General features: G+C 31.6%; 1 protein-coding gene across 1 annotated transcript; it reads right to left on the bottom strand.

Annotated features, from left to right (window-relative positions):
* Positions 1–708: 708 nt before the first annotated feature.
* LOC111895282 (uncharacterized) lies at positions 709–3,017 on the bottom strand. Its single transcript, XM_023891373.1, has 2 exons — positions 2,246–3,017; positions 709–749 (listed from the first exon to the last, which is right to left on the bottom strand). Exons 1-2 carry the CDS (start codon positions 3,015–3,017, stop codon positions 709–711), a joined length of 813 nt encoding a protein of 270 aa, XP_023747141.1.
* Between the last annotated feature and the right edge of the window lie 13,396 nt (positions 3,018–16,413).

Genomic DNA, 16,413 nt, shown 5'->3' with positions numbered 1-16,413 from the left:
AATAATGGTTCTGTTTGTAGAAAAGTCCTAATATTTTTGTTTACAGAAAAGTCCTAATATTTTTTGTTTACAGAAAAGTCCCAATATTTTGGATTAGTTTACTAAATAGTCCCAAATTAATTTGGTACCGGTTTCAACCGGTCAAAAAGGGTTAAACTGTAAATTTTTGCCGGTTTTCGGGACTTTTTCGTTCGAAAAAAAAATCTTAGGACTAAAGTGTAACTTTTCCGTAAATATTGGGACTTTTATGAAGATTTCCCGTGGCAATGCTACAAAAATGTACGAAATGCATCCGTGTTGACCACTTGTTGGTCATATATCCCCAATCTCCAAGCTAGTTCGACCATGGAACACTGACGAAACTCGCCCCCAAGACAAAAGGTAACACTTCCGGGGTTATAATATTCATCCACACCCTAGAAGTGTATTGTGGAAAAGAACTCCAGGCACAGCTCACGATAAATCGGCTCTTGAATTCGGAAGACACGACTCCATCCATCACATGTAATGGATACTCCATTATGCACAAATGTTTTAACTAGATAAGGGGCTAATTCTTCTTCATAATGAACTCTCCCCAACCATTCCCAATCAATTGTATTAGGAGCACATATCTCCTTTTTTCTGGAGCTCCGCAAGCTTCTTCTTCCACTTGGTTCTTGTTGAATTTGAGTTGATTTGTGGAAAATGCAACCAAGGAAAATCTCCTTAACTTCCACGATAGCTTTGTCCTCTTGAAAACATGGTCCCTGCAAAACAAAGAATAAACAACCCATAAGACACAGAAAAACATTAAAACAGAATCCATCTGGGTCCCCGACTGGACTCGTCGAGTCCATGACCGACTCGGCTAGTCTGATGAACTGCGCGAGTCAGTCGACGGGTCGTGTGAAATTTGAACATAAAAACTCGAATTTTTTCAAGGGTTTGTTCAGGGATGTTCCTAAGATGTATTGGAGCAAAAATATCCATCCAAAACACCAAAATTATTCCAAAATCAAAAACCCTAAAAATTCACTAAACTTCAAAAACGGGTGTTGTATAAAATTGGTACCTTATAACATCTAAAAATCATGATTTTAACATAATTATCAAAGAAATTAAGTAGCTTGATTGATGGAATTCGAGAATTTTGAAGAAAAGTTGAAGAACTTGATGAGTGCTTGAGAGAGAATACGAGTAGGTGCACGACAAGTATGAATGGAAGATGAGCACATTAGGGTAAAAACCCTAGTTTTACCAGATCTAAAAATATAATAATTATTTTTTTTTCTGTAAATAAAATCGACTCGTCGAGTCAGGGTCAGACTCGACGAGTCACTTGCAAATAAAAAAAAATCAATCCACCCCACACTCAGCCCATACTTACTCTCAAGCAGTCATGTTTGATGATTTAGAAGACGAAAACAGAAAAATAAAATCCTAAAAACGAAAATCAAACAAAAAACTAAAACGAGAAAGATAAAAGAAAGCAAACTCTCATAACGGGTTGCCTCCCGCCAAGTGCTTCTTTTTAAGGAGTCGTTAGCTGGACTCATTCCCATCTACGTTTCTTCATTTTCCTGCATCGGGAATGCACTCCTAATCTTTTCTGGTTTATACTTTGTCTTGTAAGCTTGTATCTTCTTCTTGTATGCCCGTCTCAATTCTTCTCTCTTTTTCCTTGTAGCATCATCTTCAACAACATGAATTTCCCTTTTCCCCACGTTCTTCTTCTTTACCCCATTCTATTGCACCCTCTTTTGTACTCCTCCTTCTTTAAACTTCATTACTTCATAGTTGGTCAAAACTCGGGCTCGAGGTTTGGTCATATGTGACTCAATGAATGGGTTATCAGTATCATCTTTCCTAACCCTTGCATTTTCCTCTTCTCCAAAACTTGCCTCCTTGTCGAGTCAAATATCTTCATTTTCTTGCATCATAGTATCAAGGCAAGCTACTTGAACGTGTTGGAAGTCACCAAACGCTTTTACAATTCCGCCTTCTGCTGCTTGATCTTCTAAAGAATTAGGAAAAATCTTCATGTCCAAATCAGGCAAGGGACTGGAGACAGTCAGGTCAAGATAACCCAAATTGATGAAATTTTCGACTGGACTCGTCGAGTTTGTCGACTTCACTCGGCGAGTCGGTGCGAATTCCTTATATTCCATTGTGTTTTGTGAATCAGTTCCCTTAAGTAGCTTCTCTATCTCCTCTAAGTCTTTTTCAACATTACTATTTCCTCCAGAAGATAGTAGAAATTTACTTGGATCTTCTTCTTGTAGGAGTGCAAGTTCTTTTTGGAGTATTTCATCATCCAAATCAATGGAGGAAATGTCTTCTTTTCTTGTTTCTCCTTGCTTAATCTTTGGTATAGCTTTAAACACAGCTGACTCGTCTCCTACCCTCAATGTTAGTGTGGACTCGCATACATCTATCAATGCGCATGCGGTATTCAAAAATGGTATCCCCAAAATAATTGGAATTTCGAGGTCTTCTTCCATGTCAAGCACTACAAAGTCCACGGGGAATACAAATTTATCCACTTTTATGAGGAGATCTTCACAAACACCTCTTAGGCGAAATATTGTCTTGTCCGCCAAATGGATCTTCATATTAATAAACCTCGGCTCCGGTAATTTCAGCTTCTTGAAGAAAGAAAAAGGCAGTAAGTTAATACTTGCACCCAAATCGGTCAACGCTTGAGTAGCAAGTATATTTCCAAATTGGCAAGGAATCGAGATGCTCCCCGAATCGCCCTTCTTTTCTAGTAGTTCATTTAATACTAATTCTGTGACTTCTGCCATATCTTTTCTAGCAACAAAGAGACCCTTGAGCAAGTTTAAATATTTGGGTGTTTGAAGCATCGTTTCAACAAATGGGACGTTGACTTGAAGGGCTTTAACATGTTCCATGAAGGCTCTGTATACTTTGACCTTTTCATCAGGTATGGCTCGAATTGGAAATGGCAAAGGAGGCCTGTAAGGCTTTAAGGAAACAACAGATTTGTTATCAGGGCATGGACTCGTCGAGTCCATTAGAGGGACTCGGCGAGTCGAGTCGGGTTTAGCTGAACTCGACTCTTCTGTCTTTTCTGTTTGCTCCTTAGTTGAGACCTTCTGTGCAAGGGTAAGAGGAGTGAAAATTTCTCCATAACTAGAGGTTATGCATAAATAATTCATTAATACTTGCCAAGAGTTTGAAGACTTGAATTAAAGAAAGTAATTAAAAAATTCAATTAAGAGCAAAATAAAAATTTTAAAATATTGAATTCGTATATATATATATATATATATATATATATATATATATATATATATATATAAAACTAGACACACATATTAATTATTACTTCAATAGTATAAACATACAATATAAATATAGGTACAAACATAAATATTTTATTTAAAATTGGTAATTTTATTGCATAATAAATAATAATAAAATCTAATAATTATTTTCCGGTAAAAAACCATTCGCCAAAAAAAATATTTATCGTTGCTGCTTAGCGCAAGAAGACATCTAGTGTATATATATATATATATATATATATATATATATATATATATATATATATATATATATATATATATATAGAGAGAGAGAGAGAGAGAGTTAGGTTCATATATAATCTTCATATATCGTGTGAACGTATGACTAATTTCTGTCAATTGATTTCAAATATCCAAATATGGTAATGATGGTAATTTGATTTATATCAATTAATGAGATTTAATTACTTAAAATAAGAATCATGTAATTATGGAATACTAAATATTAATAAATATAATTAGATCACTTACTTTACTTCTATACGTATGTGATATGATAAGAAATTGTGTTGCCACAAGGGAAACGAACCGGTGTTGCGTACTCCAGCATTCCTCAGGCAACCTACCTTCGACGAGATTCCACCATGATCATTCTTTTAGAATGCATACCCAAAATATATTATTTCCTGTATATTCTTCAAGAATATTTTATATTATGTAAAACTTGCTTATGTGTAGAAAGAATATTATATATTCTTCAAGAATTTCGAATTGATGTTATAGCTTTGACGAATAATTTTTGAGTACCGTGCAAAAATAATACTATATATATATTCTTCAAGAATATGTTATACAATATTCATAAATCATTCTTAAAGAATGAAATTTGTTTCATACATATCACTAGTTTTATGGTCGAAAGTCATTTATCAATGAAAACATTTTTATAATGAGATTTGATTCTTAAAGAATGAAACTGGCTGAAGTAAATTCGTGATTTTTAAATAGTAAAATTGTCTTATTCTTTAATTTCATGATTCGTGAGTATTATTAAAATAAACGATTTCAAAATACTAATTATGATTTTATTAATAGATTTTACTTAATTTCCTAAAATATAGTTAATCTCTCTCTCTCTCTCTCTCTCCCTCTCTCTCTCTTAATAAAATACCATATTTATTCTTATAATTAATTAAGTGTGGTTATATAGTATATGCTATCTCACGTTAATAACATGCACCCTAAGATCACAACCTTTTGTTTTTTTAAATCTAATGGACAAGAATTAGTCATACATTCATACAATATTTGTAGTCACATTTAATCCTAACCCTATATATATATATATATATATATATATATATATATATATATATATATATATATATATATATATATATATATATATATATATATTTGCTCAAAAAGTTACAGATCTATTTAAATATGTATTTTGTGGATGTAGAAATAAATATAGAGCGGTTATTTTCAAGGGACAATTTCATATATGTTATTCTTAAACATCAAAATATCATATTTACCTAACTTAATTTTTAAATATCATAATTACCCATCATAAAATTTCTAAATATCATATTTACCATTCATAAAATTTCAAAATATCATATATATGTCCTTTTTAAGCATCAAAATATCATATATGCCCTTCTTAAATATCAAAATATCGTATATGCACTTTTTATACATCAAAATATCAATGGTAATATCTAAAATAGCATTTATCCACAACATGATAATAATCAACAACAACAAAAGTTAAACAAACAAAATATACATTCCATAGAAAATATTGAAGATGAATCTTTTTGTTGGTCAAGAGGACAACATTCCAACAATTTAGAAGTTCACATTCAATTATCATAGATGTAAGGATAATATGGTTAAATTTTTTAATTATTATAATACTTCTAAGGTATAAAAATGATTATAAAATATTAAAAACATTATAAAAATGATTTGGGCAAATATGATATTTTGAAGGTTTATGAAGGGTAAATATGATATTGAAAAATTAAGCTGGACAAATATGATATTTTGAGATTTAAGAGGGGCATATATGAAATTCTTCCTATTTTCAAAACCTAATAAAGGGTATTTAAGTAATCCTAATTTTTAATTAATAATTTAATTAATTAAATCAAATATGTATGCCCTATAATTATGATATAATTATGATAGTTACATTATTTTTCAATCAAACCCTATTTATCAATCTAAAAATCATCGGGCATCCTCATCATCTCCACCCCATTTCACGAATACTCCTGCCCCCTTCAATGATGTTATGTCGCTTTGTTCAAGACTCTGCCACTAAATTCTATAATCATGGACTGTAGTCTTCGTTTGATTTCGTTATTTACTAGTCGCTCTCGTAGTTTTGTGGTTGACGCCATTACAACATGGGAATGGAAAATGGTTGATCAAAATTCAAAAGTATTGAAAAAAAAAAAAGCATTCAAAAAGTACATATGTTTCAGTCGGCGGAGGAAAATAGAGAATGATGGTTTTAAAGGTATCTTTCTTTCGTTAATTTAAAAATTATGACATTTTTTTATTGCTTTTGAAACTTTGACTTTTGAATTATATTCGAATGCATTTGCAGTCACATTTGTAATTTGTTTTTTATGGGCTTTTGCTTTCGCAAACCGGCAACATAAATAAAGTTATATTGCTATTAAAATATTGCAAGTAGATTTCGTCATTTTAAAAAAAAGAAAAAGTTATTGTCAAATCAATTTAACATTATCTCCTACTTAGAATTGGTTTCTAAATTTATTTTGATGTTTGAATTAACTTCTTTCCAAATCACAATCAAGTTATTGTTTGCGATATATGCACTAAAATCTAAATATTTTTATCGATTTGACAAGAAAGTTCTAAATTTTATTTTTTTGACAGTAAAGTCCTAATTACTGGCAGTGTTTGACACGTTTACCATTTTTTCCGGTTAGCTGGTAATTAGGACTTTACTGTAAAAAAAAAAATAAAGTTTAAGACTTTTTGTTAAATCGTGGATTAAGACTTTACTGTAAAAAAAAATAAAGTTTAGGACTTTCTTATCAAATCATTGAAAATATTGAGACGTTAGTGTATTTTTGTAGCCCAAGAACGAGTGAGGTAGGGTGAGAAGACTTGTAAAACTTTCTTCTTGGTTTTCCGCCAAATCTTGAACTTAGCATAGGGGATATATTGTATAAACAAAAACAACACACGCCTAGTAAAAATGTGTGAATGTGGAGAAGGGGTAAGAATGACATTTTCGGTTTCTTAGTTCTTCATTTTTTAGGACTGCAAAAAGCCAACACAACTCTAATTAATTTTTTTTTCTTTCTTGATTATTTCCTTTTTTTTCAATATCGGTTTGTTGAGATTAAAAAAAACTATTTAACAAGAAGAAAACGTTAAGGATTTCAATAGGATCTAGCTGACTAGACCAGGTTTCAATAACTGTTATGTTTAAAAACTATGATACCATTAAATTTCTAAGAAAAAAAAAGATATATACACTAAAATACTAATATTTAACTGTTATGCTTAAAAACTATCATACCATTAAATTTCTTTAGTTTTTCTTTGCTATGTATATGTATTAGCTTCAGATATTGTTCTGGTTTTTTTATTTTGTTGTTTTGTATTAATAGTTGTTATGTATTTTTTGCTTCCAGTGCCTATCCCTAAGCCTTTTATTTTCCATAGGTAGGGATTCCCAAGTATGCAAATGTATTTTTTTCCTAATTAATAAAATTTGAGGAAAATATCACTGTAGCATAATTAATTTTTTTTAGTTTTCGCAATTTGGTCATCAATGTTTTTTTATTTTTACGCAATAGACCACTAAAATGTTATTTTAACTATGAAATAAGGGGAATATTTGATATCTTCCAATTTTTACCGGTTACCCATAGTCTATGTGGCTTCTTGATTTCTTTCTTTGAACTAAAATTAAAATGTGACTTTTCCTATAATTAAAACCCTAAATTAAAAACAAAGGACCACCAGAGAGTAAAGACTATGTCTTCTTCCCAACTATACAATTAACTTTCTTCTAGACGAGAACCAGTCAGCCTCTGTGACATCCTCATTTTCACGGCCATAAAAGACCGATTTGTTTGTGCTTTGTTTGAAAATCAGAGTAAACTTTTAAAGAAAAGTGTTGCGGAATTTGTTCCCAAAAGATAAATGTGATAAAGATTTATCAAAACATTTCCTAAGAAATGTATTTCATTATATTAAAACCTCGACATGTCATATTCGATATAGATCAAAAGCATAAACTGAACACCATAAGCCTTACAACATTTATTTATATCTACTGGCCAATAATCCATAATCCCTCTTCAAGTCATCCAACTATGCTCTTGTGCCATTACCTGTAATATAAGAAACTGAGTGGGTTAGGCTTGGGAGCCTGGTGAGCTGAGCACATAGGGTTTTCAACCCACAATAAATAGTTTATTAGTTTCATCACAAAAATCTACCCGATTACCCGTTCCCTTTATCCTCACTTTACATCCCTAAAACATCCATTATAAGGGACATATCCTAAGGATTTTTATCGATATGGACACTACTGCTAAGGGGGTTCCTCAGCAATAAATGTCCGTAAGGCAACCATGAGGGGGATGGAGTACACCGGTAAGCACATCGTTCACAAACACCTACAGGTTGTGAGCCTACTAACGTTCCACTGGACTGTTTAGAATAGTCTGTGGTTGTCATCTATACTCCGCTATATGACTGAATCATCGTCAACATCGAGGCCTCTCATCATTTTATCTCACATCGTCTATTTCATCTACCCATGTTTTACCTTAACATTTTTGTAGATATAAAATACATATACAGTTTAAATCATTTAAAACATGTATAAAAATATTCATCCAGCATAAATATCAAGTAAACAGATAATACATTACAAACAAAATTACATTTAGTGGCACAAGTTTTTAGTGTCGTATTTTGTTTTGTGCCACTAAAATATGTTTTTAGTGGCACATACTATGCCCTATAATTATGATATAATTATGATAGTTACATTATTTTTCAATCAAACCCTATTTATCAATCTAAAAATCATCGGGCATCCTCATCATCTCCACCCCATTTCACGAATACTCCTGCCCCCTTCAATGATGTTATGTCGCTTTGTTCAAGACTCTGCCACTAAATTCTATAATCATGGACTGTAGTCTTCGTTTGATTTCGTTATTTACTAGTCGCTCTCGTAGTTTTGTGGTTGACGCCATTACAACATGGGAATGGAAAATGGTTGATCAAAATTCAAAAGTATTGAAAAAAAAAAAAAGCATTCAAAAAGTACATATGTTTCAGTCGGCGGAGGAAAATAGAGAATGATGGTTTTAAAGGTATCTTTCTTTCGTACATATGTGTTTTGTGCCATTATAACTAAAATAAAAGGTATAATATTTCTACTCTCGCTACGTATTAAAAGTCCCGCCAACTTGAAAGTTCTAATTTTTTTCGTATTCCCGCTGAGATAGAAAGTTCCGCCCCAACTAGGGTTTTATATCGACTATTTAGCAAGGCGCTGACATTCAAGACTGAACTCTCATTCTCTTAAAACCAGAAGAAGAACAAGACCATATTGACACTCACCTTATGCAATCGAACATCGTCCATTGTCAACCCCATCATTTCGTCGTTGATATCACCGATCGTCAACTCTTCCGCTGCCCCAATTGTCATCGATTTTGTTGTTGGACGATATTTACCATCACGATTTCTACATCTCTGTTAAAATCAAAAACTTAGGCGGTTGCTGCCATCGACCATCGTCAACCCTTTCGCTTTCGGCCTCCATCTTCGATATGTTATGTTTCTGAATCTCTCATTCCGATTCTAACTTCTAAAAATTCTTAATAACCAAAAATTATTTTCCATCAAAATCAGATGATGGATTAGATGGTATCGAGGTGGTAATGGATTAGATTTAGTTTATCATTTGAATTTAATGAGCTTTATCTCATATACTATTATGTTTTTGACATGATCTTGTGGATATCCTTTATATTTTGGTCATTCCATCATACAGATTTAAAAGTTTATATATTGACCTCCTGGGTGTCATACAGGGCAAAAATATGGCAGATTAGAATTGAATCTTCAATTCACATTGACTTTCTAGTCCAACCTTGTAAGTATATTGACTTTGATACACTCAAGTTCTTTAGCTTCACTTTACATATCCATGCTTTCTTCTGGGACTCAACACAAGTTATGACTGCTTTGACTGATTGTTTCATTATTTTTCACTTTTATGTTGAAATTTTAATTGTGAATCTACGATTTCTACTATATTATATTGACATTGACAGATAGACTCATGTTCATTTGTTGTTATGGAATCAATATCACTGATAAAGTTGTTGCACCATCATCTTTCAGTTTTCAAACCATAAGTCAATTTGTAACCTGGAAAATTATAGTATACAAATCTTTATTTTCATACCAGCAGTTTACATGTGATGTTTACTGTTCTTCTTGTTGTATTTAGAGGGGTTAAGGTTGCAACTGTTTTATTTTCACTTGTATACACCATGTTGATTGATTAATGTGTATTTTTTAACATTAATATAGACCCCAATGGAAGCTTTGGGAAACATTTATCAGAGAATAAAATCTATACACTTCACAAGGTGATGCAAGTTATATTTCTAGCAGCTATCAATATGATATCATTCGTTTGTATAATTTTTCTAATTCCAATTTATTTTATAGATCTCAATTGTGATGATTTACAGTACCTGAACTAACCATAACAGATGTTAGAAATCATGATTTCATCACGGATTGTTCTTGGGTTTTGGCTGGGTTTTATTACAATAAATATTCATCCTCTCTGTATTATATTTTTTTCAATATTTTGTGTAGTTTGGTGCAATTGATTTTATACATGTGCACAAGAATTACATCATGTTTCCAATGAAACTTGTGAAACCAATAAGAAAAATCATTTTTAGTGTTGTGTATATGATATCATACAATAAGTTTCTGATTAAGTTGTAAATGTTCCGCAGGTTTCAACATTTGCTTCATGGAAGGACAAGAAAGTTACGAGTATATATCTTCTTCTAACTAAAGTCAAAAGACTTGTTAGTGTCTTACATATGAACTTCAGAGTAAAACCATGAATGATTCTTCCCAATTTAGTATTTAGTTTAATAGCTTTATGTTTTGAGAGTTACTAGCACTACATGTAGATTTATCAAAATTTGAAAACATTTGTATTTTAATATTGACAATATTGTTTTTAGACAAGTTTAATTTAAATTTAAATAATGATATTGTAATTACATTGTGGTTTTCTATATATAATCTTAATTGTCTTTTCATTATTTTATTTTCCATTTAAATTTTAAAAAGTTGAACTTAATATTAGATTATAATTTTTTTTGGGTTAAAAATGTGTCTCTAAAAGCAAGAAAATAAATTTTATTTAAAAAAATATATATTGACATAAGAAACTGCCATAAAAACCCTAAAATGATTTAGTGGTATAAAAAAGTGCCCCTAAAAACATAAAGTTTGCAACGACACAACCAAAAAGTGCCACTAAAGGCTTTTAGTGGCACTTTCTTTTGTGCCGCTGATTCCCCAAGGGGCTTTAGTGGCACTTTTTCGGTTTTTAGTGACACTTTTTATGTGCCACTAAATGTCATTTTATTTGTAGTGATATGCACATATAACACGTAATTTATATAAAAAAAAAGTGTGTAAGATGGAAATAACTATGCATTCATTTGTTAAAGTGACGACTCGAAATTCGAGCAGTGCTTCGCTTCTTAACAATATGATTTCCTTTGACGAAACCCAATATTATTACTACTAGATTTTAGTCTAATATTTATTGCGACTAATTATTAGTCTAGATTCGTCATTAACTCAGAGTGTACTTCATGATCTCTCAAGTAAGGAACAACCAGGTAGGATCATATCAGAGGTAGGTCCGTTTGGTATACGAAGTATACTGTTTGCAAATTCCACTTTAAACACCTCACTAAATCACAACCTAAACATCATCCCTGCAAGTAGATCAATCAGTATAACGACTTTGAATCACTGATAAATCTTATTTATAGGTTCATAATAACGATATTATATTTCAATATAAGTTATATTTAAAGTAGGGTAGACGTATCTCATTTACAACGGGTTTTGCTAAAAACCAGGTTCTGCTAGAGCAGAGCTGCTGAGCCGAAAAACTCTTTTTCTCAGAGCCGTCAGGCGCTCCTGGGCATCCTTCTAGTGCTAGGGAGGTTCCCTAGGCTTTAGGGGGTTTAGGGAGGCTAGAGAGAGAGAGAGAGAGAGAGAGAGAGAGAGAGAGAGAGAGTAGAGAGAGAAAGAAATGGATTTGAGGTGTGAGAAATGAGGCTGCCTTGCACCCGCTTTTATAGGGTCGAGGCTTCGGATTATGCTAGGCGTACCCTCGGTGGTACACTGCGTGTAGAGGGCAGGTGTCGGCCTTCGCATGGAGCATCGTGGCTTCTTCTGGACCTAGGAATATGAGACTGTGGGGCGTACATGCTTCGTACGTGAGGCATACACGTTATGCGGGGCGTCCTAGATTCTATGATGGGAGTGCGAGGACCACGTGTCAGCATCCGAATGCGAGACCGTGGAGATCAAGCAAGGTTCCGGATCATGCCACGTCATCACGCTTCGCAACAGGCCACCTCCAAATTAAAAATTCCGTAACTTTCACATACGAGATCCGTTTTCGACGTTCTTTATATCCACGCGTAGGTAGAGACGTACTCTACAACTTTCATTTAGACTCCGTCGGCTAATTTTGAATTTATTTTTATAGTTATATTTTTAACAGACCGGGACAGGATAAGTCCATTAAAAATTCATAACTTCTTCATACGACGTCTGTTTTTGTCTGTCTTTTACCATTGAACTAATATTAATGAGACCTATGATTCTCGTTTGGGTTGTGTCGGCTAAATACTGTTCGATCTATTATTCGAACTCCAGGTTGCGTACTGTTAAGCCAAAACTTGGAAAAATCATAACATCTTCATACGAAGTCAGATTTGGGCGTTATTTTTATGCATGCTCTTGGTTTAACGTATGTTATGACTTTTGTTTAGATCGTTAGGGCTAAGAAGCACTCTATCGTAAATTCACTTTTTACATCACGCAGTGTCGTGCCGGTTTTGTCGCGAAACTTCGACAGGTCATAACTTCTTCGTTATAACTCGGATTTTGGCGTTCTTTATGTCTCCAGAATCCTTGTAACAACCACTACAACTTTCTTCAGAAATATCGGGTTTATCTATATTTTTATTTTTGACGCTATTTTTCATTCTTGATTTATTATATCTTTATAGACAAGTATATAAGCAAATAAAATCACATAATTCACATAATACTCAAATAATTCATCTTTATTACTTCAAAATGAGTTACAATGGTTGACATTGACTATTACATCATCATACTAATGCTTAGCCCAGCAACACGGGCGTTACAACCTTCATCTTCTCCGCCAAACAACTCTCTATCTCTCTCTCTCTCTCTCTCTCTCACACACACACACACACACACTCTCTCTCTCTCTCTCTATATATATATATATATATATATATATATATGTCGCATCTACATCTCGTCGACACCTCCCTCTCCTGAAAAATATTGTATACTCAAGAATCATATTAAAGTGATATTGCTAATTAACATATGATACTAATGGGTCACACTAACAACAACTTGATATAATTGATTATTTATTAGAAATCATTCACGACATTTTGTACTAGATAAATTTTTTGTCTTTTACCAAAAAGTTACAAGTTTATATTTTATAAACTTGGTTTATAAAATATAAAAGGATTTTGTCTTCTTTTGCCTTTATAGTAATCATAATTTAGCTTGACAAAAGAGAGTATGGGCTTTTCATTTGTTTAACAAAAAGAACACTTCTCTAAAAAGACAAGCATGGACAATATGATTAAAATAAGGAGTGATGGTCTTTTGATTAATTTATTCAAAAGAAAGGCATGACTTGAAGCATGAGGAACATATAGGCTTTAGCGTCATGGGTTCTTAAAGTGGTAAGAACTTATTGACCAAATATTTTCTATATAAAGTGAGGTTTCATTCTCTTGTCTTAACCCAAGCAAAAATTTCGAAATTAATTTGTTCTCTTCATCTCACTCTCTCTAGTCTTGTTAAAAACACATGAAGATTACTTGCTTCTTAATGCTCTATTTATGTTCTTATTTCATAACAACATAAAGCTTAAGAGTCTTAAGAGTTTAATTTATACAAAAGAACTAGCATTCTACATCAATTTGATATATTGTTGGTGTCTCAAAAGTTCATCAACTTCCAAGCCACCCAAGAGGATCCAAAGATTTACAAAGGTTGTATTTTTCTCCATCTCTTGTTTCGTTGGTGTTGTTTGCTTTCCAAACTTTGCAAAAAGATCGTTGGTGAGTTTAAATTGTTTATGTTATTCAAAATATATAAGTCTTCCGTTGCGTAAATTTTTTTTTTTGAAACTAGTTTTTGAAGAAAAACCCAACAATTGGTATCATAGCCACCTTGAAAGTTTGGTTAGATTTTTTAGATTTGAGGAAATCTTTCTTTTTGGAGAATATAGATAACTTGGTTTTGTATAAAAACAAGTTCATACATATTTTTTATGTCAACTTTATAATGGCTATTTTATGTGACAAAAGTTTCATGCATCTTTTGTCATTTAAAGTTGTCTTAAAAAAACAAATGTTGTTTAATGTGTATGTTGATATGTATGATGTGCATAAACTAGCCAATGACCATTGTGTTGTTGTGTTGGTTTTTTTATTATAAAATAGTCTTAATAATTTATTTATTCATATGGTATGTAATAAATTAAATATGTTAGTTTTCTTGATTTATTTTTATAATTAATAGATTAGTTGTTAGAAATAATTTATTTGTACAAAAATTTAACAAGAAATGAAGTTGGAGCTATTTTTTTTAAGACCAAAGAGCAATTTTCGTGATTAGGAAACATGTTGAAAGTTAGTGACAGTTTATGAGAAGTGTCACTAATGTTGTTTCTTAAGGGTTGCTAGACTTTTACCAACAGTTTATCAACTTTAGCTTTCAAGAAGCTCTTCAAAATCTTTTGCAAGCAAATGGTGTTTACTTAATTAGGAGCTTCTATAACAACATTACAAGAAGTTCTTTTGTCCCTTAATTATTATGTGTGGTTGATAAATTAGTTTTTCACATGCTTAAATAATTTTGAACAAAATAAACAACACATGAAGTTTGGTTTTCAAAATTTATAATGTGAACATAAGATGTAACAAGTTATTGGTTTAAAATAAAATCAGCGGATTTGTAATTCGTTAAGAACGTCAAAATTTGAAATACTCAAATTTAAGTTTTTAAATGGTGATTTTTATAACTCATACAAACTCCAAATATATAAGTAATAAAGGATGTTTTTTTAAAGATATAAAAGGTTCAAATGCACTAAAACTTAATATCGGTTATTAAAGTTGAATCACGATAAAATTATATAAAAATTAGCTTTTATATAGAACCTTTAAAAGTGGTTTTCTTTTGAAAATTGGTACCATGGTTTATTATATGCATGTAATAACCATGATATCATATGTTTTTACAAACCTCAAATCTAAGCAATCCTTTTTTGGAACACTCGCACATCTCTTGTATTCACTAGTGGGATAAAAGATACCTAACCGCTTAGTGTTATGTTTTGATGGTCGGAGTGTCTTCGCGATTTCTATAACCAAGTTATAGGCCGATTACACAAGTTTTTCAAATTGGATGATTAGATCAGAAATCTTTTGTGATAAATGATACCTAAGCAAGAGTGTTTCGAGGCATAGATGAGATCAAACATGTCTACTGAAATTTGTTATTAGCAATCCCATATATCTAGGAATTATATAGTAAGATATAATTAATAATCGATATCTACCAGGTTGAATTCAAATAGATGGGATAAAGGATACCTAACCATTTATTTGTTTTGCAACTTGGATCCTAGACTTTGATGATTAATGTTTTTGGAAACTAAAGGGTTTAATTATTAAAGAGTTTAAATATTAAAAATACTAAATGAACTTTTTTTAAGTTTTGTAGTTAAATAATCTATTCTCATGACCATGATTTGTCATTTTCTTTAATGGCTTAATGAAACAATAACATTCGATAGATACAACTTCAATGAATAGGTTCATGTTTTAAGAGACAATCTCGTAATAGTTATGAAATTATATACACTTATAGGTGTCCAAACCTAATTACTTTAAGTAATAAGACTGAACATGATACCTGGTAAAGGCATAACTATGATGCTAAAGATGTTTCTAAATATCAAACTAGGAATAGTTCAAGGCCCAATAGAGTCACCTTGTGTGATCTAGGAGGACCATGTTTTATGGACTGAACACCTTTAAGCCCAAGAAATCCAATAAGGACCACATAGATGGATCTTATTTCTTTTGCGGAGAAACGAGACACTAGAAAAGGATCTGCTCCTCTTATCTGGAAACAAAGTATGGAAGAGACTAGTACTTCAAGTGTCAACTACATAGAACTCATACTCTTCATATAAAAATTAGGTACTTGATACTTAAATATTATTCTAATATTTATAAATAAGTTGCAGATGTTTACTATAGAGTAACCACCTGAGCACAATCAAGTTGAAACTACACTCTCAGAGTCTAGTTTATTATGCTTGGAACATAATGTACTTGTAATATAAAACAATGTTTATTTTGGAACAATGTATGTTTTAATTTATCTTGGATAAATATATGTCTCAATTAAATTTATGAATGATTGATTATTTACTTCAATCATTTTTCATAACGATCATCTTCATATTCGAAAATGATTAAAATTCTTTTATGAGACTAGATTTCTTAATTATAATTGTTAAGTAAATATCAATGTTTTATAAAAAACAAGTTCTATATGCAAAATACTTTTGACTTAAACTTGTTTTAAATCAAAATCATCTTTGACATTGTTACCTTTATTATATAAATGACATTCATATATTCCAACTTCAAGAAAGGGATCCTTGAAGGAAAATAATGTAGTTTATTGGACATATGTAAATCTTATTTATATATAAAATACTCCT

Source organism: Lactuca sativa, chromosome 9 (assembly GCF_002870075.4).
Source record: "Lactuca sativa cultivar Salinas chromosome 9, Lsat_Salinas_v11, whole genome shotgun sequence".
In the NCBI taxonomy this organism is placed as follows: Eukaryota; Viridiplantae; Streptophyta; class Magnoliopsida; order Asterales; family Asteraceae; genus Lactuca; species Lactuca sativa.
The sequence above is the reverse complement of the archived record's forward strand: the minus strand, read 5'-3'. Positions and strand labels throughout refer to the sequence as shown.

Bases quoted from the DNA above. Each gene is read 5' to 3' on its own strand.
- LOC111895282 (XM_023891373.1), bottom strand. From the start codon at position 3,017: ATGGACTCGACGAGTCCATGCCCTGATAACAAATCTGTTGTTTCCTTA. The intron at 750-2,245 runs GTAAATTTCTAC...TTTGTTTTGCAG, and splicing joins CCTACAAGAAGAAGATCCAA to GGACCATGTTTTCAAGAGGA.